Genomic DNA, 27,548 nt, shown 5'->3' with positions numbered 1-27,548 from the left:
ACTGCTGATTACATAAAAAGCCAAGTTCATTTATAATACATGGAAATGTACAAGACAAAAGTAGCAGTGCTGGAGTGACCTCAGCAAGGTGGTTGACTACAGAAGCCTAGTAAAACTCATAAAAAATAACAAAGCAATTTTACTAAAGTTGAAAATAAACCTTGGAATATAAACAAATACTTCAGTGTTTGGCATTATCACTGTCAATACTGAAACTAAACCTTAAAAGGAGTTCATTGCAGTTCCTATAAAGTGGTCACAAGTTAAAATTCCTAACAACGTTATCAGGGTGAATATATAATTTCTACTTTATCTACCAAAACAAAACAAAATTCACATTGTGTATGTTAATTTTTAAAAGGAAGGTCATAAACAATAATTACTTTTTTCAAATGACACTGAACACTCTAAGGACAAAAAAACACAGTGCTATTTTTATCCTTATCCCCCACATTTAAAACATTTTAGGGTATTTTCCGTTTTGTTTTTTTTTTTTTTTTTTTTTTTTGAGACGGAGTCTCGCTCTGTCGCCCAGGCTGGAGTGCAGTGGTCGGATCTCAGCTCACTGTAAGCTCCGCTTCCCGGGTTCACGCCATTCTCCTGCCTCAGCCTCCTGAGTAGCTGGGACTACAGGCACCCGCCACCTCGCCCGGCTAGTTTGTGTTTTTTTTAGTAGAGACGGGGTTTCACCGTGTTAGCCAGGATGGTCTCGATCTCCTGACCTCGTGATCCACCCATCTCGGCCTCTCAAAGTGCTGGGATTACATCCATGTTCTTACTATATTTGTACTTTCCCTTCATGTAAATCAAGGTGTACTCCTTGGGTCTTATCTGACACACAAGAGGCATGTAGAAAAATAATCATATGGTGCAATAGTCACCAAGAGTGATACAGCTGGCCAGGGACGGTGGCTCACGCCTGTAATCCCAGCACTTCAAGAGGCTAAGGCAGGCAGATAACCTGAGGTAAGGAGTTTGAGACCAGCCTGGCCAACATGGTGAACCGTTGTCTCTACTAAAAATACACAAATTAGCCAGGCATAGTGGCGTGCGCCTGTAATCCCAGCTACTCGGGAGGCTGAGGCAGGAGAATCGCTTGAACCCGAGAGGCGGAGCTTGCAGTGAGCTATTGTGCCACTGTACTCCAGCCTGGGCGACAGAGCAAGACTCCATCTCAAAAAATAAAATAAAAAAAAAACAGGCCGGGCGCGGTGGCTCAAGCCTGTAATCCCAGCACTTTGGGAGGCCGAGACGGGCGGATCACGAGGTCAGGAGATCGAGACCATCCTGGCTAACACGGTGAAACCCCGTCTCTACTAAAAAAATACAAAAAACTAGCCGGGCGTGGTGGCGGCGCCTGTAGTCCCAGCTACTCGGGAGGCTGAGGCAGGAGAATGGCGTAAACCCGGGAGGCGGAGCTTGCAGTGAGCTGAGATCCGGCCACTGCACTCCAGCCTGGGCGACAGAGCCAGACTCCGTCTCAAAAAAAAAAAAAAAAAAAAAAAAAAAAAAAAAAAAAAAAAAAACACAGAGTGATACAGCTTTCATGGTGTAAAATAACTTTCTTGGGATTTTCATTATATTCACGTAAGTATCCTGAGGCAGGGCATGTGGAGAACAACTCAGGTGCACTCTATGTGTATGTTCCCAACATTCTATTTAATTCCAAGAAAAAAAAATGGTTCTACTTTCAGCCTTAAGAGTCTAATGGTGTGTTGTTATCGTCTGTTACAAGTATAACCTACTAAGGTGGGATAAAACTATGTTGGTAGAAAGAACATGATGCATTCATAGTTATGCAAAAATTAGATTTTATTAATTAGCTCATGAGATCTATGATACATTCTGAATAAAATGGTAGCAAAATGTAATAACAGCAGTAAATGTGAATCCTAATTAGTAACATGGTATTGTGGTTTATCTTTGAGGTTGTGGTTTCTATCGTGGTTTCAATCTTGGCTGTACAACAGCGATGGCCTTTCCATGCAGAAGGTAGCCACCATTTTCCCCTGAATTATTTCCACCATGGAACCAGTTACTTATAACCCATTACGCTCCTCCCACAAATCAAAATGTCTAAGGTCTTGGTTGGCTCTTATTTTTTTTGAGACGCAATGTCTCTCAGTCACTTAGGCTGGAGTGCAGTGGTGTAATCTCAGCTCACTGCCACCTCTGCCTCCCGGGTTCAAGAGAGTCTCCTGCCTCAGTCTCCCAAGTAGCTGGGATTACAGGCACCCACCACCACGCCCAGCTAATTTTTGTAGTTTTAGTAGAGACGGGGTTTCACCATCTTGGCCAGGCTGGTCTTGAACTCCTGACCCCATGATCCACCCGCCTCAGCCACCCAAAGTGCTGGGATTACAGGTGTGAGCCACCGCGCCCGGTCATGGTCTGCTCTGTTTCATGGTCAGTTTGTAGGTCATCTCTTCCCTGTAACCCAAAGTGCCCTCTGTCAGGAGAACACCTTGAACACAATAAGGATGATGATCAATATCATTTTGCATTATTCTCTGCCTGCCCCCATGCTTGGTAATTTGCCAAGGCAGAGTCCTTATTCTTCAAAGAATTTGAATAGAAATGATCCTCATCTAATGCAGTGAGCCCTTCCATCTTACTGATTCTTTCCCAGACATCGCCATGAAAGGCAGGTAAGGAGGCATATCAACAGATTTCAAGGTTTAGGTTGAAAGTCATAAATCCTAAAATATAAAGTAGTAGCCTTGCAAGACACATAAAATAAATAAATAAAATATTTTAAAATCTGAAGATAACCAGTGACTTCAAACATCCTGCAACCTTTAATATGTCTCATGTTGTGTATGAGTTTTAACACATTTGAACTTGCAGTTGTTCTACAATATATATGAAAAGTTTATCAGCACTAGACTGAATTATTCCTCACATAAATCTTTGGATGTCTGACAGTTTTGATCCTTGGTTAACAGCTTCAACATGCACAAAATATACAAAGATGTATATACATTTTGATATCTAGTGAGTTGTGAGACCTAAATGAAGCCTCTGCCACATACTTAGGTTTATATGATTTCTCTTTAGCATGGACTCTGACATCAATGAATGCTTGAACTCGTGATGAAGGGTTTGCCATACTTGTAAGGATTCTCTCGAGAATGAAATTCTCTGATGCTGTGTAAGAGTTCATCGTGACTGAAAACCTTGCCACATTTATTATATTTGTATAGTTTCTCTCTGGTATAAATTCTTTGATGACTCACAAGATTTAAACTTTGACTGAAGACCTTGCCATACTAATTTCTTTTATAAGGTTTCTCCTTAGTATGGATAATTTGATGTCTAAAGAGGTTTGGGCGCACACTAAAGGACTTCCCACAATCACTACATTTGTAAGGTTTCTTTCCAGTATGGATTATCTGATGTCTAGTGAGGTTTGGGCGCACACTAAAGGATCTGCCACATTCATTACATTTGTAAGGTTTTTCTCCAGTATGGATGACCTGATGGGTAGTTAGGCTTGAATGCACACTGAAGGCTTTGCCACACTCATTACATTTGTAAGGTTTCTCTCCAGTATGGATGACCTGATGGGTAGTTAAGTTCGAATGCACACTAAAGGCTTTGCCACACTCATTACACTTGTAAGGTTTCTCTCCAGTATGAACTCTCTGATGACTCGCAAGGTGTGAATTATAACTGAAAACCTTTCCACATTCATTGCATTTGTAAGGTTTCTCTCCAGTATGAATTCTCCAATGCCTTGCAAGGCTTGAAGTTTGACTGAAGACTTTACCACATTCATTACACTTGTATGGTTTCTCCCCAGTGTGAATTCTCTGATGAGTTGCAAGGCTTGAAGTCTGACTGAATACCTTGCCACATTCATTGCATTTGTAAGGTTTCTTGCCACTATGAATTACCTGATGGTTGCTAAGTGTTGACCTCACACTAAAGGCTTTGCCACACTCATTACACTTGTAAGGTTTCTCTCCAATGTGAATCTTCTGATGTAGTGCAAGGCATGAATTGCGACTGAAGACCTTGTCACATTCATAACATTTGTAAGGTTTCTCTCCAGTATGAACTCTCCGATGCAGTGCAAGGCATGAGTTGCGACTGAAACTTCTGTCACATTCATTACATTTGTATGGTTTCTCTCCAGTGTGAACTCTCCGATGACGCGCAAGGTTTGATTTTTGACTAAAGACCTTGCCACATAGATCACATTTATATCGTTTCTCTCCAGAATGACTTACCTGATGTACAGTCACGTGGGAGCCATGATTCAAGGCTTCGTCGCACTCATTGTATCTGTAAGGTTTTTCCCTGATGCATGATTTCTGTTCTTGTGTGAGTAATGAAGAACAGATGAAATCAGTCCCATATTTATTAGAAATATGGGTTTTGAAGGTAGAAGAAATTATTTGGGGTGCTGAGACTGAGGAACCATGGGTGACAGACTTCTCAACATGGTTACATTCATACATTTTCCCTTCAGCTTGAAATTGCTTCTGTTTAGGGGGATGTGGTAGAAAGCTTAATCCAAGCTGATTTTTAATAGACTTGTTTTCTATACCACTTCTATCATGTTGGTCTCTTCTACAAGTAAGATTTTCTTTTGGGGCCATAGTCGCTTTGTTGTAATTTCTTTCATTATCTCTCCACTGAGAGTCAAAGTCATGTATTTTTTTCTTCATTTCCCTGAAGCAAAACTCTTCAATGTCATGTTTTTCACGTTGTTCCAATGTCACTGTGTGGAATACTTCTTCTCTGTTACTTTCCCGTTGCGGTGCTAATTCCTTGATCACACAGTTACGAGAGAGATCTATAAGAAATAAAAAACCATAGGTTTCCAATTAGAGACAGTATATAAATATTTTATACTGAATAACAGAATTACACAAAAAGCAGTATTTATACACAACAGAGTTATAAAACTTCCCAATCAAGATCTTTAATTTTTAGGAACACAAAGGAATCACATTCTTTAGTGCAAAAAGGGTGATTATATGTAATTCAAATGAATTCTAGGGAAGGACAGTTTCAAACATCCTATGACCAAAACACATTGTTCAAACCTATGTTAGCCCTGAAAGGAGTATTTTTTCACCTTGACAACAAAGTACACACCAACTGGCAGAAAATACATGGCTGTCTCATTATTGAAAGGAAATAAATATTACATTTTACCTAGCTACAGCATATTTACTGTGCCCATATACATGAAAAAAGTACTACACAATATACCATAATGGTAACTGAGCCGCAACAAACTTATGGAATAAGGTACATAAATGATAATTCTGAATTGCAAAACAGTAATAGCACTGACAAAATGAGAAAAAAATTAATAAAACATTGTTAAAAATAGCTAATTTTTCTGAATATCTGTTATGAAACTATCTGTACCCACCCAGACCAGGCATTTTTGACATTAATGAGTGATGCATGTCAGTTATATTGCATTAAACTTACTAAAAACCCATCATCTGTAAATCATAACAATCAATTAATAAAACACTGTAGTAACCCATGATAAAACCAGCAAACCAAAAACTAGTAACTACACTTGTACAAAGTTATAGCCTGTAAATGATTCTCCCCTAAGAAAAAAACAAGGACTATTTCAGAACCAGCACACGACCTGTGAACTGGAATATATGTTAAGCTGTCTGACATTTGATGCGTAAGGTCAGGTAAATACACAGCACTATAAAGAAGAAGTGAAGAACAAAGTCAGAAATCACAATTATGACTTCACACCTGCACTTATATAACACACAGCCAGTCAATAAAACAATTCCCTACATATGCATTGTCCTTTCGTGACCTAGTTCATCGACCACAAAATACACATAACAGAGTTTGTACTTGGAAAATTTATTAACTGAAATCGGAGAACACAATGTTTAGAACGGACTGAAAAATAAAAACAAACAAAATAGAATGCAGTCTCTACGGTCTGAATATGTTGGCCAAAATTCATACGCTAAGGTCCTATTCCCTAGTGTGATGTTGTTGCAGATGGGGCATTTGGGATATAGTTAGGTCATGAGGTTGGACTACTCAAAAATAGGATTAATGTCCTTACAGGACGAGATGTAAGAGCTCGTTTTATCTTGCCCTTTCCATCATGTGGGACAGTCAGAAGATGGCTGGGGTAAACCAGGCAGCGGGCCTGCACCAGGAACTGATTCACCTGGCTCCTTAATTTTTACTTCCCAGCCTCCAGGTCTGGGAGATACAAATTTCTGTGGTTTAGTTCTCCTAGCCTATGGTGTTTCTTTTTTTTTTTTTTTTGAGACGGAATTTCGCTCTTGTCGCCCAGGCTGGAGTGCAGTGGGGCAATCTTGGCTAACTGAAACCTCCGCCACCTGGGTTCAAGTGATTGTCCTGCCTCAGTCTCCCAAGTAGCTGGGATTACAGGCGCCCACCACCATGCCTGGCTGATTTTTGTATTTTTAGTAGAGATGGGGTTTCACCATGTTGGCCAGGCTTGTCTCGAACTCCTGACCTCAGGTGATCTGCCCATTTCAGCCTTCCAAAGTGCTGGGATTTCGGGTGTGAGCCACCGTGCCTGGCCCGCCTGTGATATTTCTTATGGCACGATGAGTTATATAAGACAGAAAAAGGACAATCTCATCACAATCATCAGAGAAGGTTGATCAATCTTATTAAACAAAGAAACTTTGGGACTTTACTTGTGCAATATTCCAAGTAATCACACACCACCACCTTGTTTTAAAAACTTTCAGGTAAATTGTTATTATTTTTCAAATAAAGACATTAGGCCCACGGTACTCATGTATCTAATCTCAATTTTTACAGAAAATAAGAGAGAAAAACAGGACTAAATCCTGGGCTAGGAGGCTCAGACTTTTTTTTTTTTTTTTCCTTTTTGAGACAGAGTCTCACTCTGTCGCCCAGGCTGGAGTGCGGTGGCGTGATCTCGGCTCACTGCAACCACTGCCTCCCAGGTTCAAGCAATTCTCCTGCCTCAGCCTCCCGAGTAGCTGGGATTACAGGCACCTGCCACCATGCCTGGCTAATTTTTAAAAAATTTTTAGTAGAGAAGGGGTTTAACCATGTTGGCCAGGCTGGTTTCAAACTCCTGACCTCAAGTGATCCGACCACCTTGGACTCCCAAAGTGCTGGGATTACAGGCGTAAGACACTGCACCAGGCCACCAGACATGTTTTCAAGCACATGTCCAACCAGGCAGTACGGAAAACCTGGGTGGATATGTGCAGTGTTGAAAACTATCAGTCACGGCAAGAATGCACCCAGGCAAGGAGCACATGAAGAAAAGGAGATACAAGAGCTGGACTGTGTTGGTAATAGTGTTATTCAGTCAGCTCTCATGGAAGGCAGCTATGCTCAGCACTACACCACCAACACATCTAGTCACTCAGCTCTCATGGATAATGCTATGTGAGTCATCACTTCCTACACATACTGATTTAGGCAGATCCTGACTTACAAAGCGGTTGAGTAGCGTCTAGTCTTGCATACTGTGAGTAGTGTGGAGGGTGAAGAAGTCCTGTGGAAATTGGGGTGTTCAGGAATACAAAATCAATATGCTAAAAAGCAACAGTATATTCCATGCAGATCAAGATATCATGTGAGGATAGGAGAGAGAAAGGGCAAGAGCACAGGGGAGGGAAGAATGGGCATGTAGGAGGAAAATTTGTGCATGCACGTCTGTGGGATATAATTCCACTAGGACAGTTACAATTCTGACCTTGGGGCCAGGTGCAGTGGCTCACGCCTGTAATCCCCACACTTTGGGAGGCAGAGGTGGGTGGATCACCTGAGGTCGGGAGTTCAAGACCAGCCTGACCAACATGAAGAAACTCTGTCTCTACTAAAAATACAAAATTAGCCAGGTGTGGTGGTGCATGCCTACAATCCCAGCTACTCAGAAGGCTGAGGCAGGAGCATCATTTGAACCTGGGAGGCGGAAGTTGCGGTGAGCTGAGATTGTGCCATTGTACTCCAGCCTGGGTGACAAGAGCGAAACTCCATCTCCAAAAAAAAAAAAAAAGTATCTCAAAAAATACAGAGTTTATGACTAAATGAAAAAGGTGTTCATTTATACCACATGTAAATGTACAAGATGAAAGTAGTAGTGGCTTAAACAAATGACACTGGACTTTAAAAACCAAGGCATTACAGCGGTTTGAAACAAAAAAAGAACAAATGAGAAGAAACCAAGGCACCATTCAGCTTCACAAGCTCCCTCCACAAGATGTGATGTGTCAACGCTGTATTTGTTGTAGGCTTGAACCTACAACAAATTGAACCCAGGCTGAACAAAGGTTTGTTGATGAGAATGAACAATGGAGCACACAGGATGGAAAATGAACAAATACGGCGTGAACAATAGTTTAGTCAAGAGCCTCACACATATGATGCTGTGAACTTGGACAATGTCATCGCTAGGAGAACATCCCACACCGACTGCTGGCTTAGGGGAGATGATCATTAGTTTATGTGTCCAGCACTGTCACAGTGCCCTTCAGATACACTTTTGTGAGGCTCCTCAAAACTCGAAGGACAGCTGGAAACACGTGTCAATCAGGCTCGCCTGATATTTTGTATCTCATATCCTGGGCCATGCTGACAGTACTGCTCAGCGCTTTAAGGGGCATCTCTACATGTAGCAGGAGGCTATTCAATTATATTAGTCAAAGAGTTTTCCCTCACAAATTTCCTGTTACCACATAAACACCCTCCATAAGAGACTCCAGGAGAAGGTATGTATAACCTATAGGTTGGTTATCATAGCAGGAATACAGACAAATGACAGACCCTAGGGGTGTGTATATCAAAAGCCGGGTTTTGTTTTTTGTTTCTTGAAATGGAGTCTCGCTGTGTTACCCAGGCTGTAGTGCAGTGGTGCCGTCTCAGCTAACCTCTGCCTCATGGGGTCATGCGATTCTCCTGCCTTGGCCTCCTGAGTAGCTGGGCTTACAGGCGCACGCCACCACACCTGGCTAATTTTTGCATTTTTAGTAGAGACGGGGTTTCACCATGTTGGCCAGGTTGGTCTTGAACTCCTGATCTCAGGTGATCCACCTGCCTTGGCTTCCCAGAGTGCTGGGATTACAAGGCATGAGCCACCGTGCCCAGCTATGCCCGGCTAATTTTTGTATTTTAGTAGAGATGGGGTTTCACCATGTTGGTCAGTCTGATCTTATCCGCCCACCTCGGCCTCCCAGAGAGCTAGAATTACAGGCGTGAGCCACCGCACCTGACCAAAAGTCGGTTTTCAGAGGAAAAATCATGCAAACTTAAGAGAAAACAAAATCAGGAAGAGCCAAGGTTTTTCTACATTCATATAGTAGTGAGACCAATGGAAAAGAGAGAAAAATACAACATATGAAGCTGGATTTTGAAAGATCTTGAGGTGGGATTGTCTGCTCTGCCTATAGATGGATCCTAAGCTAAGAGCCTGAAAGACTAAGATTATATACTCCCTGTGTAGGACGGGGGATCCCAGTGAAGACCTGTCAACTGTTCTTACAGTTCTGCTGAGTAACAGTCTCAGAAGATCCAACCCCCTCCCCTGGTTCACACACCCATGAACTGTGGCAAAAGCAGAGGAGAAGAAATGGCTGAGGGATCACAACAGGCACAATGGGCTTGAGACAACTCCGTGCAGCTCCCGGGGCCTCAGATGCAAAGGAGGAGCAGCCAGTGTTTCCCATCTCCTGCGCAGGTCTTCCAAACACCGGAAATGAGGTGGAGCATAGATAGCTCCAGGCATCAGGACTGTGGAGGCCTCAGCTCTGATCTATATGGAAAGCGAACTGAGCATCAGGTGGGCATCAAGAACAGGAGAGACCGGCAGGGCGCCGTAGCTCACGCCTGTAATCCCAGCACTCCGGGAGGCCGAGGTGGGCAGATCACCTGAGGTCGGGAGTTTGAGACCAGCCTGACCAACATGGTGAAACCCCATCTCTACTAAAAATACAAAATCAGCCAGGTGTGGTGGTGCACGCCTATTATCCCAGCTACTCGGGAGGCTGAGGCAGGAGAATCATTTGAATCCGGGAGGCAGTGGTTGTGGTGAGTTGAGATTGCACCATTACACTCCAGCGTGGGCAACAAGAGCGAAACTCCGTCTCAAAAAAAAAGAACAGGAGAGACCAAGGGAGAAGCAGACCCTTGTGATATGGCCCCTCCTGAACCCCTCAGAGTGAAGGAGCCAGAGAGTTCACAGAAGTCAGAGGGCAGTGTTGTCCATCATGATAAGTACTTTCATTTGTCTCTGAGCTGCAGCCCCCACTGGACAGTGAAAGGATCATCTATGACACGTCTCAAGGGCAGAGGCAGAAGTAGGGGAAGTTTAAAATTTCCTCTAAGAGCTCACAGGATATAAACATTTGTTTTCCTATAGAACTCTCCCACTGGCTGAGAGTTTCCAAACATAATTTAATGGTGTGGCTTCTTCTCCCCCCATCTGAGGTCTTACCTATTTTCACACCTTTGATCCATTCCCACCCTTTTGGTTTTCTTGCTATTTGCACTTGGCTTTCCATGGTCCAGGGCTCTTTCCTGTGCTCCCGCATGAGATAATATTCTGGTCAAGAAGAGAATTTCCTGCTTATAAAATGAATGGAACATGATGTGCTGTGGCTTTTCAAGAATCTCAGCCCTGGCCGGGCGCGGTGGCTCAAGCCTGTAATCCCAGCACTTTGGGAGGCCAAGACGGGCAGATCACGAGGTCAGGAGATCGAGACCATCTTGGCTAACACGGTGAAACCCCGTCTCTACTAAAAAATACAAAAAACTAGCCGGGCGAGGTGGCGGGCGCCTATAGTCCCAGCTACTCGGGAGGCTGAGGCAGGAGAATGGCATAAACCCGGGAGGCGGAGCTTGCAGTGAGCCGAGATCCGGCCACTGCACTCCAGCCCGGGCGACAGAGTGAGACTCCGTCTCAAAAAAAAAAAAAAAAAAAAAAACAAAGAATCTCGGCCCTTTGCTTGGATAAGAAGAGAGAATATCACAGATGGATCTAGGAAAATATTTCACAAATTCTTTCACTGAATGCCTACTCTGAATGCTTAGGGATGACTGTAATATGCAAATATCTAGCTCCCCTCCGAGAACTACTGAATCAAAGTAGAGGGGTAGAAAACAAGAAGTGAGTATTTCAAAAGTCTACTGTAAACTTTCATGGATACTTCAGCTCTGGAACCACCACTGTTGTATCAGGAAGGGGTCAGAACATCTGGAAAAAGGGGATGGTTAAACTCCACAGTCCACATTATGGAGCTTTACATTTCAGAGTCAACAAGGCCTCAAACTCAGTCAGGCAATGCAGGGGCTCCCAAGAGGCACACAAGGGAAAACAGCAAGATACCAAGGGCAGATTTTGACTTCTGGAAGAAAATAATCCTCACCCAGGGAGACCAGGTTCCTGTAGTTCTCCAACATCACGTCCCTGTATAAAGTCCTCTGTGTAGAATTCAGGCATTTCCACTCCTCTTGAGAGAATTCGATGGCCACGTCCCTGAATGTCAACTGTCCCTAAAATAATAAACACATTTCACCAAGGGGTTATGAAGGGAGTTACCATCTTCACACAAAATTAGAATAAAAGAGAATTTTAAGTATAGATTTAATTGAAGTGTTTGTTCTGATAAACCCACACTAAGGTATTTTTGAGTATACATCTCTCCCTAATTGTGCTTTTTTTTCTCTCTCTCTTTTTTTTTTTTTTTGGTTTGAGACAAGGTCTCGCTCTGCTGCCCAGGCTGAAGTGCAGTGGCATGATCATGGCTCACTGCAGACTCAATCTCCCAGGTTCAAGTGACCCTCCGACCTTAGCTTTTCAAGTAGCTGGACTATAGGCATGTGTGTGCAAAGTACATTTGAAAACTTCCATGATGAACTAGGGATCAAGCAGAAGAAAAAATTTCAGAACTTGAAGACAGGTCTTTTGAAATAAACGAGTCAGACAAAAATAAAGACAAAAATAAAAAAGAATGAACACAGCCTATGTGACATATGGGGCAGGCACCATAAGGTGACCAAATATTTGAATTTTTGGTGTCCCAGAAGGTGGAGAGAAAATGAAAAGGATAGAAACCTATCTAACGAAATAATAACCAAAAACTTCCTAAGTGTAGTAAAAGGTTTAGATACCTAGATACAGGAAGTTCATAGATTCTCAAAGAGATACAATCCAAAAATGTCTTCTCCTTGGCACATTATAGTCAAACTGTCAAAAGAAAAAGAAAGAGAATTCTAAAAAAAAAAAAAAGCAAGAGAAAAGCATCTGGTCACTTACACAGGGTGCTCCATAAAACAGGAAATTTCTCAATAGAAACCTTACAGGCCAACAATGAATGGTATGATGTATTCAATGTGCTGAAAGAAAAACAAAAACAAAAACAAAAACCCTGCCAGCCAAGGATACTATACTCAGCAAAATTATCCTTCATAAAAAGGAGAAATAGTCTTTCCCAGAGAAGCAAAGGCTTAGGGAATGCTTCACCAGTAGACTGGCCCTACAAGAAATGCTTAAGGGATCCCTATATCTAGAAGCAAAAGGACAATATTGGCCATCGTGAAAATACACAATACTATAACACCCACTGTCAGAGCTAACATGCAAGTAAGGAAACAAGTCAAATGTAAATGTTACCACTATAGAAAACCACTAAACCACAATGAAAAACAGTTAGACAAGGAAAGGAGCAAAGAACATACAAAACAACCAGAAATCAATGAACGAAGTGACAGTAACAAGCCCTCGCATGTCAATAATGAACTTAATGTAAATGGTTTAAACTTTCCACATAAAAGATATAGACTGGCTAAACTGATACAACCATATAACCCAACTATATGCTACCTTTAAAAAACTCATCTCAGCTGGGTGCGGTGGCTCACACCTGTAATCCCAGCACTTTGGGAGGCCGAGGCGGGTGGATCACAAGGTCAGAAGTTCAACACCAGCCTGGCCAAGATGGTGAAAACCTGTCTCTACTAAAAACAAAAAATCAACCGGGCGTGGTGGCACGTGCCTGTAGTCCCAGCTACTCGAGAGGCTGAGGCAGGAGAATCCCTTGAACCTGGGAGGTGGAGGTTGCAGTTAGCTGAGATTGCGCCACTGCACTCTAGCCTGGGTGACACAGTGAGACTCCATCTCAAAAAAAAAAAAAAAGATTCCGTCTCAAAAAAAAAAAAAAAAAAGAAACTCAAAGAAACTCATCTCAACTGTAAAGACACAAATAGACTCAAAGTGAAAATATGAAAAAAGGTATTATATGCAAATGAAACCAAAAGCAAGCAGGAGTACCTCTACTTAACAAAATGAACTTTAAGTTAAAAACAGTAAAAGAGATGAAAAAGGTCATTATATACTAATAAAGAGATCAATAAGAGGAATATAACAATTGTAAACATATATGAACCCAACACTGGAGCATCCAGACATATAAGGCAAATATTATTAAAGGGAGAGATACACTCCAAAACTAATAATAGGGATTTTAGCATTAGACAGCTGATTTAGACAGAAAATTAACAAAGAAACACTGAATTTAAACTGCATTTTAGACTAGCCATACCTAAGAGATATTTACAGAACATTTCATCCAACAAGTACAGAATATACATTCTTTGCATCAGCACATAGAACATTCTCCAAGACAGACTATATATCAGAACACAAAACAAGTCTCAACACATTTTTAAAGTATCAAAATCTTAATAAGTATCTTCTTAGAACAACAATGGAATAAAATTAGAAATCAATACCATGAGAAACTTTGAAAACTGTACAAATACATGGAAATTGGACGGCCTAAATGACCATTGGGTCTAGGAAGAAATTAAGGGGGAAATTAAAAAAAAAAATCTTGAAACAAGTAAAAATGAAAACACAGTATGTCAAAACCTATGGAATACAGCAAAAGCAATGCTAAGAGGGAAGTTTATAGTAATAAACACCTACTTGAAAAAAGTAGAAAAATTTCAAATAGGCCAGGCACGGTGGCTCTCTCCTGTAAACCCAGCACTTTGGGAGGCCAAGGTGGGTGGATCACCTGAGGTCAGGAGTTCAAGACCACCCTGGCCAACATGGTAAAACCCCGTCTCTACTAAAAACACAAAAATTAGGCTGGGTGCAGTGGCTCATGCCTGTAATCCCAGCACTTTAGGAGGTCAAGGCTGGCAGATCACAAGGTCAGAAGATCGAGATCATCCTGGCTAACATGGTGAAACCCCATCTCTACTAAAAAATAGAAAAAATTAGCTGGGTGTGGTGGCAGATGCCTCTAGTCCCAGACACTCGGAAGGTTGAGGCAGGAGAATGGCGTGAACCTGGGAGGTGGAGCTTGCAGTGAGCCGAGATCATGCCACTGCACTCCAGCCTGGGCTACAGAGCGAGACTCCGTTTCAAAAAAAAAAAAAAAAAAGAAACACCTAGATGGCAAACCCACAGCTAAAATCACGCTGAATGGAAAAAAGCTGAATGCTTTTCCTCTAAGAACTGGAATAACTGAAAGATGCCCACTATTACCACTTCTATTTCACACAGTTCTGGAAGTTGTAGTCACAGCAATCAGGCAAGAAAAAGAGATAAAGGACATCGAATTGAAAAAGAACAAGTCAAACTATTCTATTTTACAGATGACATTAATCTAAAAAAACCTCAAGGGCCCACCAAAAAATACTTAGTTCTGATAAATTCAGTGAGGTTGTAAGTTACAAAATCAATATACAAATATCAGTAGTGTTTCTATACACCAAAAATAACTACCTGAGAAAGGAATCATGAGGGCAAAATCAAAGGAATCACAAAGGCAAAATCAATTTATAAGAGTTACAAAGAATTAAAATACCTAGGAATGGCAGGCTGGGCATGGTGGCTCACACCTATAATCCCAGCACTTTGGGAGGCAGAGGCAGGTGCATCACCTGAGGTCAGGAGTTCGAGACCAGCCTGGCCAACACGGTGAAACCCTGTTTCCACTAAAAATACAAAAGATAAGCCCAGCGTTGGGGGCAGGCGCCTGTCCCCCAGCTACTTGGGAGGCTGAGGCATGAGAATCGCTTGAACCCAGGAGGCGGAGGTTGCAGTGAGCGAGACCAACCTGTGCAACAGAGCAAGACTCAGTCTCAAAATATATATATATTAATTCTTTCAATCTGTGAGCATGAAATGTCTTTCCATTTGTTTGTGTCCTCTTGAATTTTTTTCATCAGTATTTTGTAGGGTTCTTTTTTTTTTTTTTTTTTTTTGAGACGCAGTCTCTCTCAGTCACCTAGGCTGGAGTGCAGTGGTGTGATCTCAGCTCACTGCAACCTCTACCTCCCGGGTTCAAGGGATTCTACTGCCTCAGCCTCCCAAGCAGCTGGGATTACAGGCATGTGCCACCACACCTGACTAATTTTATATTTTTTTTAGTAGAAATGGGGTTTCTTCATGTTGGTCAGGTTGGTCTTGAACTCCTGACCTCAGGGATCCACCTGCCTCGGCCTCCCAAAGTGCTGGGATTATAGGCGTGAGCCACCGTGCCCAGCTGTAGGGTTCCTTTTGTAGACATCTTTTACCTCCTTGGTTAAATCCATTCCTAGGTTTTTCTTCTTTTTATTTTTTTGAGACAGAGTCTTGCTCTGTCACCCAGGCTGGAGTGCAATGGTGTCATCTCGGCTCACTGCAACCTCCACCTCCTGGTTTCAAGCAATTCTCCTGCCTCAGCCTCCTGAGTAGCTGGGATTACAGCTGCCTGCCACCACCCCTGGATAAGTTTTTGTATTTTTAATAGAGACGGGGTTTCACCATGTTGGCCAGGCTGGTCTCGAACTCCTGACCTCGTGATCTGCCCGCCTTGACCTCCCAAAGTGAGAATTAATATTGTTAAAATGACCATAGTGCCCAAAGAATTTACAGATTCAATGCAATCTCTATTGAAATACCAATGTCATTTTATTAAAAACAGAAAAAAGAATCCTAAAATTTGTATGGTATCAAAAAAGAGCCCAAAGTATCAAAGCAATCCTGAGTAAAGCTGAAGGCATCACTCTACCTGACTTCAAAATATATTACAAGGCTATAGTAAACAAAAGAGCATGGTATTGGTATAAAAACAGCCACACAGACAAATGAAACAAAATTGTGAACCCAGAAATAAATACATGTACTTATAGCCAAATGATTTTTGACAAAGGTACCAAATACATACACTGGGGAAATGACATCCTCTTTAATAAATGGCGCTGGGAAAATTGGATATCCATGTGTAGAAGAATGAAATTGGATCCCTATATGGCACCATATACAAAAATCAACACAGATGCATTAACAACTTAAAAATAAGACCCCCAAAATATAAAACTACTATAAGAAAACAGGACAAACACTTCAGGACACTGGTCTAGACAAAAGTTTTATGGCTAAGACCTCAAAAGCATCAATGGCAAAAACAAAGATAGATAAATGGCACTATATTAAATTTAAAAGCTTTGCATAGAGTGAAGAGGCAACCTGTTGAATAGGAGGAAATATTTGTAAACTATTCATCTGACAAAGGACTAATATTCAAATCGTACAAGGAACTCAAACAGTTCAACAGTAACAAAGAAATAATCCCATTAAAACTTGGGCAAAGGACAGAATAGACCTTTCTCCAAAGAGGACATACAAATGGCCAACAGATATATATAAAAAATGCTCAACAGCAGTAATCATCAACGAATGAGAAAAGCACAGTACCATCTTATCCCAGTTAGACTGGCTATTACTAAAAAAGAAAAAAAAAATAACAGATGCCGGTGAGGAATGTGGAGAATGGGTAACTCTTATACACTGCTGGTGGGAATGTAAATTAGTATAGCCATCACAGGCCAGGCGTGGTGGCTCACATCTGTAATCCCAGCACTTTGGGAGGTCAAGGCAGGCAGATACCTGAAGCGAGGAGTTCGAGACCAGCCTACTCAATATGACAAAACTCACCACCCCCTGTCTCTACTAAAAATACAAAAATTAGCTGGGTGTGGTGGCGGGCACCTGTAATCCCAGCTACTCAGGAGGCTGAGGCAGGGAGAACTGCTTGAACCTGTGAGGCGGACAATGCAGTGAGCTGTGATCGTGCCACTGCACTCCAGCCTGGGCGACAGAGTGAGGCTCTGTCTCAAGAAAATTAAAATACATAAATAAATAAATTAGTATAGCCATTATGAACAGTATGAAGACTTCTCAAAAACTAAAACTAGAACTACCACATAATCCAGCAATCCCATTACTGGGCATTTATCAAGGAAGAAGAAATCCGTATATCAAAGGGGTACCTGTACTCCCATGTTTACTGCAGCACTATTCACAATAGCAAAGATATGACATCAACCTAACTATCTATCAACAGGTGAATGGATGACGAAATGTGGTATATTCAGCCATAAAAAAGAATGTAGCAACATGAATGGAACTGCTGGTCATTAAGTGACATACATCAGGAACAGAAAGGCAAATCTCGCATGTTGACATTCACTTGTGGGAGCTAAAAGTTGATTGCATGGAGGTAGAAAGTAGAATGGTAGTTATCAGAGATTGTAAAGGGTGTGTGGGTGGGTGCGGGCAGGGAGGACAAAGAGAAGTTGGTTAATGAGTACAACTATAGTTAGAAGGAATAAGTTCTAGTGTTCGACAGCATTGTAAGGTGACTACAGTTATCAACAATGTATCGTATATTTTCAAAACAGCTAGAAGAGAGGACTTGAAATATTCTCAACACTTAAAAATGATAATCAAGGTAATAGACACCTCAAACACCATTACTTGATCATTACACATTCTATGACACATGCAACAAAATATCACATCTGCCCCTTAAATATGAACCAATATGATGTATCGACTTGAAAAAGGAGCAAGCTATCCTTGTTCCTTAATATGAAAACATGTAAATATTCACAACTTGCAGGATAAAATACCCCAACAAAACATTTACTGAAAATTTTCTTCTAAAATCTCACAATGATTAAACACATTTCAACAGGGCTTGAGCTGTCTCTTCTCACAGAACTGACAATAGTGGCTCACCATTGAGACGTGTGCGAGGGTGAACAGTGGCTCACCATTGAGACGTGTGCGAGGGTGAATAGTGGCTCACCATTGAGACGTGTGCGAGGGTGAACAGTGGCTCACCATTGAGACGTGTGCGAGGGTGAACAGTGGCTCACCATTGAGACGTGTGCGAGGGTGAACAGTGGCTCACCATTGAGACGTGTGCGAGGGTGAACAGTGGCTCACCATTGAGACGTGTGCGAGGGTGAACAGTGGCTCACCATTGAGACGTGTGCGAGGGTGAATAGTGGCTCACCATTGAGACGTGTGCGAGGGTGAACAGTGGCTCACCATTGAGACGTGTGCGAGGGTGAATAGTGGCTCACCATTGAGACGTGTGCGAGGGTGTAAGGCTTGACAGGAAAAGGGATGCTCTGTATCTAAGCACCTAAATGTATCTCTACTGAGAGTTTCACCATAAAACAAATATATATATCGTGTGATGTTTAAAACAAAAGCAGCATAATACTTAATAATAATAGATATCATAAAAATATGGCTATATCCTCTTCAGTGAAAAAGGAGTTCTGCTCTGATATCTGAGCAAAACTGTTACCATTTTTGCCTAAAATATCTGATGCCTAAGAGACCCTGCAGGAATAGCACCATCTCCGTGGTATGCAAATGCTGAGAATGGTTTAAAAACTTGGCCCGGCGTGGTGGCTCACGCCTCTAATCCCAGCACTTTGGGAGGCTGAGGTGGATGGATCATGAGGTCAGGAGTTGGAGACCAGCCTGACCTACATGGTGAAACCCCGTCTCTACTAAAAATACAAAAATTAGCTGGGCGTGGTAGCGTGCACCTGTAATCCCAGCTAGCCAGGAGGCTGAGGCAGGAGAATCGCTTGAACTCGGGAAGCGGAGGTTGCAGTAAGCTGAGATCGCGCTACTGCACTCCAGTCTGGGTGACAGCAAGACTCAAAAAAAAAAAAAAAGTCCTACTCCTACAGCTGGCTGGGCACGGTGGCTCACGCCTATAATCCCAGCACTTTGGGAGGCTGAGGCAGGCGGACCATACGGACAGGAGTTCAAGACCAGTCTGGTGGCCAACATAGTGAAACTCCATCTCAACAAAAATTAGCCAGGCACAGTGGTGGGCGCCTGTAGTCTCAGCTACTTGGGAGGCTGAGGCAGAGGAATCACTTGAACCCGGGAGGTGGAGATTGCAATGAGCCGAGATCATGCCACTGCACTCCAGCCTGGGCGACAGAGTGAGACTCTGTCTCAAAAACAAACAAAAAAAAGTCCGACAGTTACACTTTTTGTTGTTGTTGTTAGACAGAGTCTCGCCCTGTCACCCAGGCTGGAGTGCAGTGCAGTGGTGCGATCTCCACTCACTGTAACCTCTGCCTCCCAGGTTCAAGTAATTCTCCTATCTCAGCCTCCTGAGTAGTGGGGATTACAGGCGTGTGCCACCACGCCTGGCTAATTTTTGTATTTTTAGTAAAGACGGGGTTTCACCATGTTTGCTGGTCTCAAACTCCTGACCTACAGTGATCCGCTCACCTCAGCCTCCAAAGTGCTGGGATTACAGGCCTGAGCCACTGTGTTCGGCCTTACAGTTACACTTCTACATTGACTTTATGTTTCAAAGTCATTAAAGGAAAAAACGCCCTCTGGTACTGATGTCTGCATCTCAACTTTACATTCCATTCCAAGTCATTAACTGGAGTCAGAGACATACTGATACACTAGTTTTATCTGGATTACAAAATCAGGCACAAAATATATCCCCTTATTGGCTGCCTTTTCCAGTATTTACCAGGTATTTGTCTACATTAATATGTGACTTTAGGCCAGGCATGGTGGCTCAAGCCTATAATCCCAGCACTTTGGGAGGCCAAGGCAGGTGGATCACCTGAGGTCGGGAGTTCGAGACCAGCCTGACCAACATAGAGAAACCCCATCTCTATTAAAAATACAAAATTAGCCGGGTATGGTGGCGCGTGCCTGTAATCCCAGGTACTTGGGAGGCTGAGGCAGGAGAATCGCTTGAACTCGGGAGGCAGAGGTTCTGGTGAGCCGAGATTGCACCATTGCACTCCAGCCTGGGCAACAAGAGCGAAACTCTGTCTCAAAAACAAACAAACAACAACAACAAAAAGAAACATGACTTCCACGGGCAGCTTCTCTGTTTCTCTATTCCTGGGCCACGGAGAGCTGACAGAGCATCCAGATGTGGCCCCTGAACAATCCCTGCTGCCCAACAGCACTGACACCACGGGACCCTCACCCCGTCTCCATCCATGTCTGGGTGTGAGCCCTTCCCAGGACCATGCCCGGTGGAGGTTCTTCCCAAGTTCATGTCACTGGGTCAGAGTGAGACAGAATCTCAGTAGAGATGAGAGGGACTGAGGAAAGGCATGGGCGAATGTGAGCAAACGCGTCAGGCAGAACACTTCAGAGTCAGAGAAGATTTGCAGCTCCAAGGTCTCCTGCCTTTCTGAAAGGAAGAAGACAGAATGATCCACACAGAAACTTTCTTTACCTGAGTAAAAGCCATTCCGGACTCCTTTGCTCTCTTCTTCCGGGTTTCTTCCTCATGTGCCAAGAGTCTTTAGAGGTCAATGCTGAACAACAACAACAACAAAAAGTGCTCTTTATTGCTCAAAAACAACACACTCCCTCTTGTGTGACAGGCACACACATACACAGGGAGGAGCTCGCCCTGTGCAAAGATGGTCCTCTGCTGCCCACTGCACCAGGGTGGCCCCAGGGACAAGAAACTCCTACAGGAAAACCCATACATGAGTCTTCTGACCCCTTTCTTCAGAACCCTCTCCCCTCCTGGAGAAGCTCGCACACATGCTGCAGCAGTGGGGAGCAGACCCAGGCCTGACCAACCGCCATGCAGAGCCCAGCCCCCTTTCCCTCTCTGTGGCTCCCAGGCTGAGCTCAGCCCTCAGAAATAGAGGACGCAGAGCCTTGGTGCTCAGGGCTGGATATAGATGAGAATCATGCTGGGCACTGTATCATCAAGGGCGGGTCCCAACCTATGTGAATGGGAATCTCTGGGACACGGGTGTGGGCACAAGAAGTATATCTGCAAAGTACCTCAGCATTTCCACATGAAGCCAGGGGTGAGCTCTACTCAAACAGGGTCAGCCCAGCATAGCCCCCACCTTCTGACTCTTCTCCCCTTGGGACCTTGGGTTCATCAGGATCCAGACAGTGGAAGCAGAAAGAATTGAGAGAAGCATGCAGAGCAGGTGATATGGACCAGAGGAAGGAGTGAGGGTGTGGCTGGAGTGTTAAATGGGAGGTGGGTCACAGAAGTCCCCACTGAGAGGGTGATATCAGAACAGAAACCTGGGGAAGGAGGGGTGTTGGCACCTGCAGCTGAGGGGCCAGCGAGTTCCAGCAGAGGGACAGCCCACGTGAAGGCCTTGAGGCAGGAGCAACCTCAGCCCAGGAACAGGAAAGATGCCTGTGTGGCTGAAGCAGAGGAAGCGAGGAGGATACAGGTAGGAGATGAGGTCAGAGAGGTCCTGGGAGGGCAGATAAGACAGGGCAGATGCCTTCAAACGTTTTTCTCCCATATCTCAAAAGAATTTTGGAAATGATGTTATTTCCTCACCCATTTTAATTAAACATATAATATTTTCTTTATAAATTAACACAGTTACAAAGTAATATCTTATATATTTGAAGTCCCAGGAAATACATGGTCGCCCTCATCTGAGATGTGCAGGACTGCAGGGGAAGGCATCTAGGGAGTCAGGAAGTCACTTTTGGACACCTGAAAGTGGAGATACCTGTTAGATGTCCTAGCAGAAAGTTGAGGAGAAGGCCAGGTGCGGTGGCTCACGCCTGTAATCCCAGCACTTTGGGAGGCCGAGGCAGGTGGATCACCTGAGGTCAGGAGTTCGAGACCAGCCTGACCAACATGGTGAAACCCCATCTCTACTAAAAACACAAAAAGAAATTAGCCGGGCATTGGTGGCGGGCACTGGTAATCCCAGCTACTCGGGAGGCTGAGGCAGGAGAATAGTTTGAACCCGGGAGGCAGAGGTTGCGGTGAGCCGAGATTGCACCACTGCACTACAGCCTAGGCAACAAGAGTGAAACTCCGTGTCAAAAAAAAAAAAAAAAAGAGGTTTATTTGGCTCATGGTTCTGCAGACTGTACAAGCAGCACAGTGCCAGCATCTGCCTCTGATGAGGGCCTCAGGAAGCTTCCGTTCAGCATGGAAGGTGAAGGGGCGCCAGCAGGGCAGACGAAATGGTGAGAGAGGAGGCAAGAGACAGAGAGAGGTCAGGCTTTTTGACAACCAGCTCTCAGGGGAACTAAGAGTCAGAACTCACTCCCTAGAGAATGACATCAAGTCATTCGCAAGCGATCTGCTCCCATGACACTTACCAGACCCTACCCCCAAGTTTGGAAATCACATTTCAACATGAGAGTTGGTGGGGCAAAACAAATCATATCCAAACAATTGCACATTCTGAGGCTATGAGTGGGGCTGGCGTCTGGTACACAACTGGAGGGTTAGCAGCAGCCAGGAGCACGAACAGACCATTCCCAATCACTACCGAGTAGGGATCCCAAGCCCTGAGACAGGTGGGTGGGTAAGTTGGAAAAGATCTCTTCCTTTGCTTCCAGGGACTCAATAGTAAAAAAAAAAAAAACAAGGCCTTTAAATGAGCAAAAAGAAGAAATAAAAGTTCCAGAGACAAGGTGCAGAATAGAAAAATAGGAGAATGGAAGAGGTGCGGGGCAGGAATTAAATGACTCCAGGAAATCTGGGTGTATGTTTTCTCCAGGCTGTGATCAGCTACACAGGGACAGAAGCAAACTAACAGAGTTGGATGTAGGGATATCTGGGAGAAACACATGATGTCGTACACTTGACTTGCAAATCATGTAGTATCTGAAAGGGTCTGTTTGTATCCAATTTTTTTTTTTTTTTTTTTTTGAGACGAGTCTCGCTCTGTCACCAGGCTGGAGTGCAGTGGCGTGACTTCAGCTCACTGCAACCTCCGCCTCCCGGGTTCAAGTGATTCTCCTGCCTCAGCCTCTTGAGTAGCTGGGAATACAGGCACGTGCCACCATGCCCAACTATTTTTTGTATTTTTAGTAGAGACAGGGTTTCACCGTGTTGGCCAGGATGGTCTTAATCTCCTGACCTCATGATCCACCCGCCTCAGCCTCCCAAAGTGTTGGGATTACAGGCGTGAGCCACCACTCCTGGCCTTTTTTGTTTTTAAACAGGATCTTGCTCTGTTGGCCAGGCTAGAGTACAGTGATGCAACCCTGGCTTAGTGCAGCCTTGACCTCCTGGGCTAAAGCAATCCTCCCACCTGAGCCTCTGGAGTAGCTGGGACGACAACAGGCACAAGCCACCACATCTGGCTAATTTTTAAATTTTTTATAGAGACAAGGTCTCACTATGTTACCTAGGCTGGTCTCAAACAGGGCTCAAGTGATTGTTCTGTCTCAGCCTCTGAAAGTGCTGGGATTATAGGCGTGAGCAACCATGCCTGCCATATCTCTATCATTTTAAAAATAAAACTGGGGCCGGGCGCAGTGGCTCACGCCTATAATCCCAGCACTTTGGGAGGCCGAGGCAGGCGGATTATGAGGTCAGGAGTTTGAGGCCAGCCTGACCAACATGGTGAGACACCATCTCTACTAAAAATACAAATTAGCTGGGCGTGGTGGCGCACGCCTGTAGTCCCAGCTACTCGGGAGACTGGGGCAGGAGAATCACTTGAACCCGGGAGGCGGAGGTTGCGGTGAGGTAAGATCACGCCACTGCATTCCAGCCTGGGTGACAGAGCAAGCCTCCGTCTCAAAAAGTGCTGGGATTATAGGCATGAACCACCGTGCCTGGCCTCAACACTGTTAATGTTCCTTTAGAGCAAGGTTGTCCAATCCGCAGCCTAAGAAGGCTTTGAATGCAGCTCAACACAAATTCCTAAACTTTCTTAAAACATTTTGAGATTTTTTGCATATTTTTAATTAATTTATTTATTAATTTATTTTTAGCTCATCAGCTATTGTCAGTGTTAGTGTACTTTATGTGTGGCCCAAGATAATTCTTCTTCCAATGTGGCCCAGGGAAGCCAAAAGATTGGACACCCCTGCTTTGAAGAGACACTATGTAGTGACAGAGTCACTTTCTGCCCAGCTTTACTCTCCCACTCCCCCTTCCCCTCCCCCTGCCCCAATGCCAGGGAAGGGGAAGAGGATGACCTGTGGGATTAATGAGTCAAGTCACTTCCCTCTGCCTTAACAGGGATTGCAAGTGGAAGCTAACTTCTGATGCCATAATTATAAAATGCACCAGCCTTAATCGACAGGAGTTTTGCAATTCTCATCTTCATCTGTGTATTTTAAACTTATAAAGACAGAAATCAACAGGTCAAAATGTAGATAACACATCCAGTCAATCCACAACTCACCTGGACCCAGGGTCCTCCTCTTTCCTCATTACGGTGTGTTTCCCTCCCTCATTCCGTACATAGCTCTCATTCTCACCTTCTTTCTCTAGCTCTTTCCTTCCCCTTTATTTTCTCCCTAGGATTCTGCTCATTTTGAGCCTCTCTCCTCTCCTGCTGTTTCTCCCCTTCTTCCATTTCTTCTCTTCCACCTGTTCTTTCCAGTCTTGCAATTTGTTTCACTTCATATTCCTCTTTCTTCCTAATCTTTTCATCGTCCCAATCTCCACATATTTCTGGCTCTTTGTTCCCCATTTCAGCGCCCCGTGTTAAATTCCCTTTTCCCTGTTACACACCCTTGTCCCCACTCTTTGGCAACCCCAGATCCCAGGCCTCCCCGTGCTGTGGTTCTCCCTCTGCTCTCCTTGTCTTCGGCTGTCCCTTCTTTTTGTCCCAGCACCACACTGCTCTGTCTGCCCTGGCTCCAAATCACTCCTCCTCTCCCCCACTCTCTATCTGAGGAGCCTCCCCCTTTGCTGCCCCCCGCCCTACCTTGCTGTCCTTCATCTCTCTGAGTACTGTGCGTTTTCTCGAAATGTGCCTAGTTACTTTTCTCTCCTTGCTACTTTCTTGGCTTCTTTCACTCTTACTGTCTCTTTGAAAATCTCTAACCATCCTCTACTTTGCCATCTGTTTATTGGTTTCCCTCATTCCTTCCTCTGTCTCAGGTTTTCTACTGCTCTCTCTGTCCCTCTCTGTCTCCCGATCCCTTTGGCCCACACATTCACAAGAGGGTTTGGGGTAAGATGCCTGGATCCTGGAGGAGAGCATTTTCCAGGGAGTGGAGAGGGGCAGGCAAGAACACCGGGTGTCACAGGACAGGCCCTGAGCACCTCCCCAACGCGGGCTCAGGGGAGGCCTGGGGAGCAGCAGGGCCTGGCACGAGGAGAAGGGAGGTGGGGGGCGACGGCACCTTCGGACAGGGGTGGGGTCTGCAGGATCCCAGGACCACGCAGAGCACGCGGGCTCTGGGGCGCTGCGCTCCAGGGGCCGACGAGGGCAAGGCTGGGATGCGCCCAGGACGGGAATCCACCTCTTGGGTGAGGACTTTAAAAAGCCCGGGGCTGGAGGAGGGGTCAGAAAAAGGTTTTAAGCGGGAGGAAGCAGCAAAGGGCCGGGGACAGGGAGCAGCCTCAGAGCGACTTCAACCCAAAGGGAAGCGATTCCGGACCCACACCGTGAGGCCTGTATACACCTGGGATGGAGGGCGCGGTGCGGGGATTTTAACGCCCGCAGCGACCCCGGGCATCGGCTGTGGAAATGGGAAACAGGGAGCGCAGGTTTAATCTACACAGAGGGCCACTCACGCTCAGCGCCGTCACCTTCACCCAACACGATCCGTTTCCGGGGCTGTAGGAAACTGCGCGTGCGCGGAGAGAAGAGCCCGGGCAGCCTAGAGGCGTGGCGTGGTTGGGGTGGGCGGGGCCTGCGCCGTTTTAAGGTTAAGAAGCAGAGTCGTGTGGGCCACTTATGTTGGAAACCAAAATATTTTCCACTTACCAAGTTGAAAACGGTTTATGGTAAAAGTATTTTGCCTGCAGGTTGGACCTGATCCTGCTAGGGAGTCTCTTGCAGCTTAGCAGTCCGGGAACTGGGATTTCGGTGGGGGATCCACAACTAGCAGTGGCTGGATCCATAAACGTTATAGAAAAACAAAAATAAAGTGTCTGGAATAACTCCACTGGATTTCAAGACTACCAATATAGGAAAGATAATAAAAATTGTCTGGTATTGGGGCAATAAAAGACACGGATTGATGCAATACAACAAGTGAGTGCAAAAATAGCCTCTACAGGTACTTCCAACTGATTTTTGACAAAGTTACTGAGGGAATTGAATGAAGGAAGAATTTTTAAAAACTGGTGAGGAGCTAACTGAATATCCATAGCAGAAAAGAAGTCATCTTTACTCAAACTTCACAAGGGTACAGACATTAGCTCAACATTGACCATAGCCTAAATGTAAAATATCAAACCGTAAAATGGTATCCTGTAAGAGACTGAAAGAAAAAATTACTCACAGAATAAAATCGTAAGAATCAAGAGCTTGTTAAAAAATTCTTAGCCATGGCAGCAAAAGCATGATTCACTAAAGAAAAAAAAAATCAACTGGTATTTACCAAATTAAATACTTTTGGTCTGCGAAAGACCTTAACACAAGGAGAGAAAAGGTATTTGATATGGTTTGGATCGATGTCCCTGTCAAATCTCATCTTCAAGTATAATCCTCAGTTGTTGAGGGAGGGTCCTAGTGGGAAGTGACTGGATCATGGAGGTGGTTTTCCCATGCCGTTCTCATGATAGTGAGTACTCAGATCTTATGGTTTAAAAATCTGTGATAGTTCCTCCTTTGATCGCTCACTCTCCTGTTGCATGCAGGGCCTGCCTTGCTTCCCCTTTGCCTTCCTCCATGATTGTAAGTTTCCTGAGGCTTCCCAGCCAAGTGGAACTGTGAGTCAATTAAACCTCTTTTGTTTATAAATCACCCAGTCTCAGACTGTATCTTTATGGCAGTGTGAAAATGGACTAATACAGTACTGAATAATAGAAAATATTTACCTACCATATATCTGACATAAAACTGGTATGTGGAATGTATAAAGAATTCTAGAATGACTTTAAAAAAAAGCAAAATAATCAAATTAGAAAATGGATAGAACTATGAAGAGACATTTTACTGAAGCAGATATACTGAGATAAATGGGCACATAAAAAGATTTCCAACATCACCATCCATCAAATCTCAGACCTCTGCATTTTCTGCTTTCTCCATGTGAACCCCTGGATGCTGTCAGAGATAATGGGAAACACAGGAGCTTCTACTGAACAGTCCAGTTGATGTGTATTAGCAACCTGTAATTGTTTTTGGAAACTAACAATGGAAACACAGATACAAAAATATTAGCTCAACAAACATGCACTGTCTTTGTCACTATTGGTGATTTTTTTTTTTTTTTTTTTTGAGACAGAGTCTTGTTCTGTCACCCAGGCTGCAGTGCAGTGGCATGATCTCGGTTCACTGCAACCTCTACCTCCTGGGCTTAAGCGATT

General features: G+C 44.0%; 1 protein-coding gene across 4 annotated transcripts; it reads right to left on the bottom strand.

The window, feature by feature from the left end:
• Positions 1-1,791: 1,791 nt before the first annotated feature.
• ZNF415 (zinc finger protein 415) lies at positions 1,792-27,341 on the bottom strand. 4 transcript variants are annotated; one of them, XM_037991441.2, is made up of 5 exons: positions 25,806-27,341; positions 20,547-20,628; positions 11,385-11,511; positions 10,454-10,561; positions 1,792-4,801 (listed from the first exon to the last, which is right to left on the bottom strand). In XM_037991441.2, the coding sequence occupies exons 2-5, from the start codon at positions 20,559-20,561 to the stop codon at positions 3,270-3,272; spliced, it is 1,782 nt and encodes a 593-aa protein (XP_037847369.2). In that variant the 5' UTR covers positions 20,562-20,628; positions 25,806-27,341; the 3' UTR covers positions 1,792-3,269. The 4 variants fall into 4 exon arrangements, with proteins under 4 accessions (XP_037847369.2, XP_037847371.2, XP_037847370.2 ...); XM_037991443.2 differs by lacking the exon at positions 25,806-27,341 and adding an exon at positions 24,463-25,799; XM_037991442.2 differs by lacking the exon at positions 25,806-27,341 and adding an exon at positions 21,392-24,449.
• Between the last annotated feature and the right edge of the window lie 207 nt (positions 27,342-27,548).

The sequence above is a fragment of the Chlorocebus sabaeus genome, chromosome 6 (genome assembly GCF_047675955.1).
Source record: "Chlorocebus sabaeus isolate Y175 chromosome 6, mChlSab1.0.hap1, whole genome shotgun sequence".
Lineage (NCBI taxonomy): Eukaryota > Metazoa > Chordata > Mammalia > Primates > Cercopithecidae > Chlorocebus > Chlorocebus sabaeus.
Note: the sequence above shows the minus strand (reverse complement) of the source record. Positions and strands in the feature narration are given on the sequence as shown.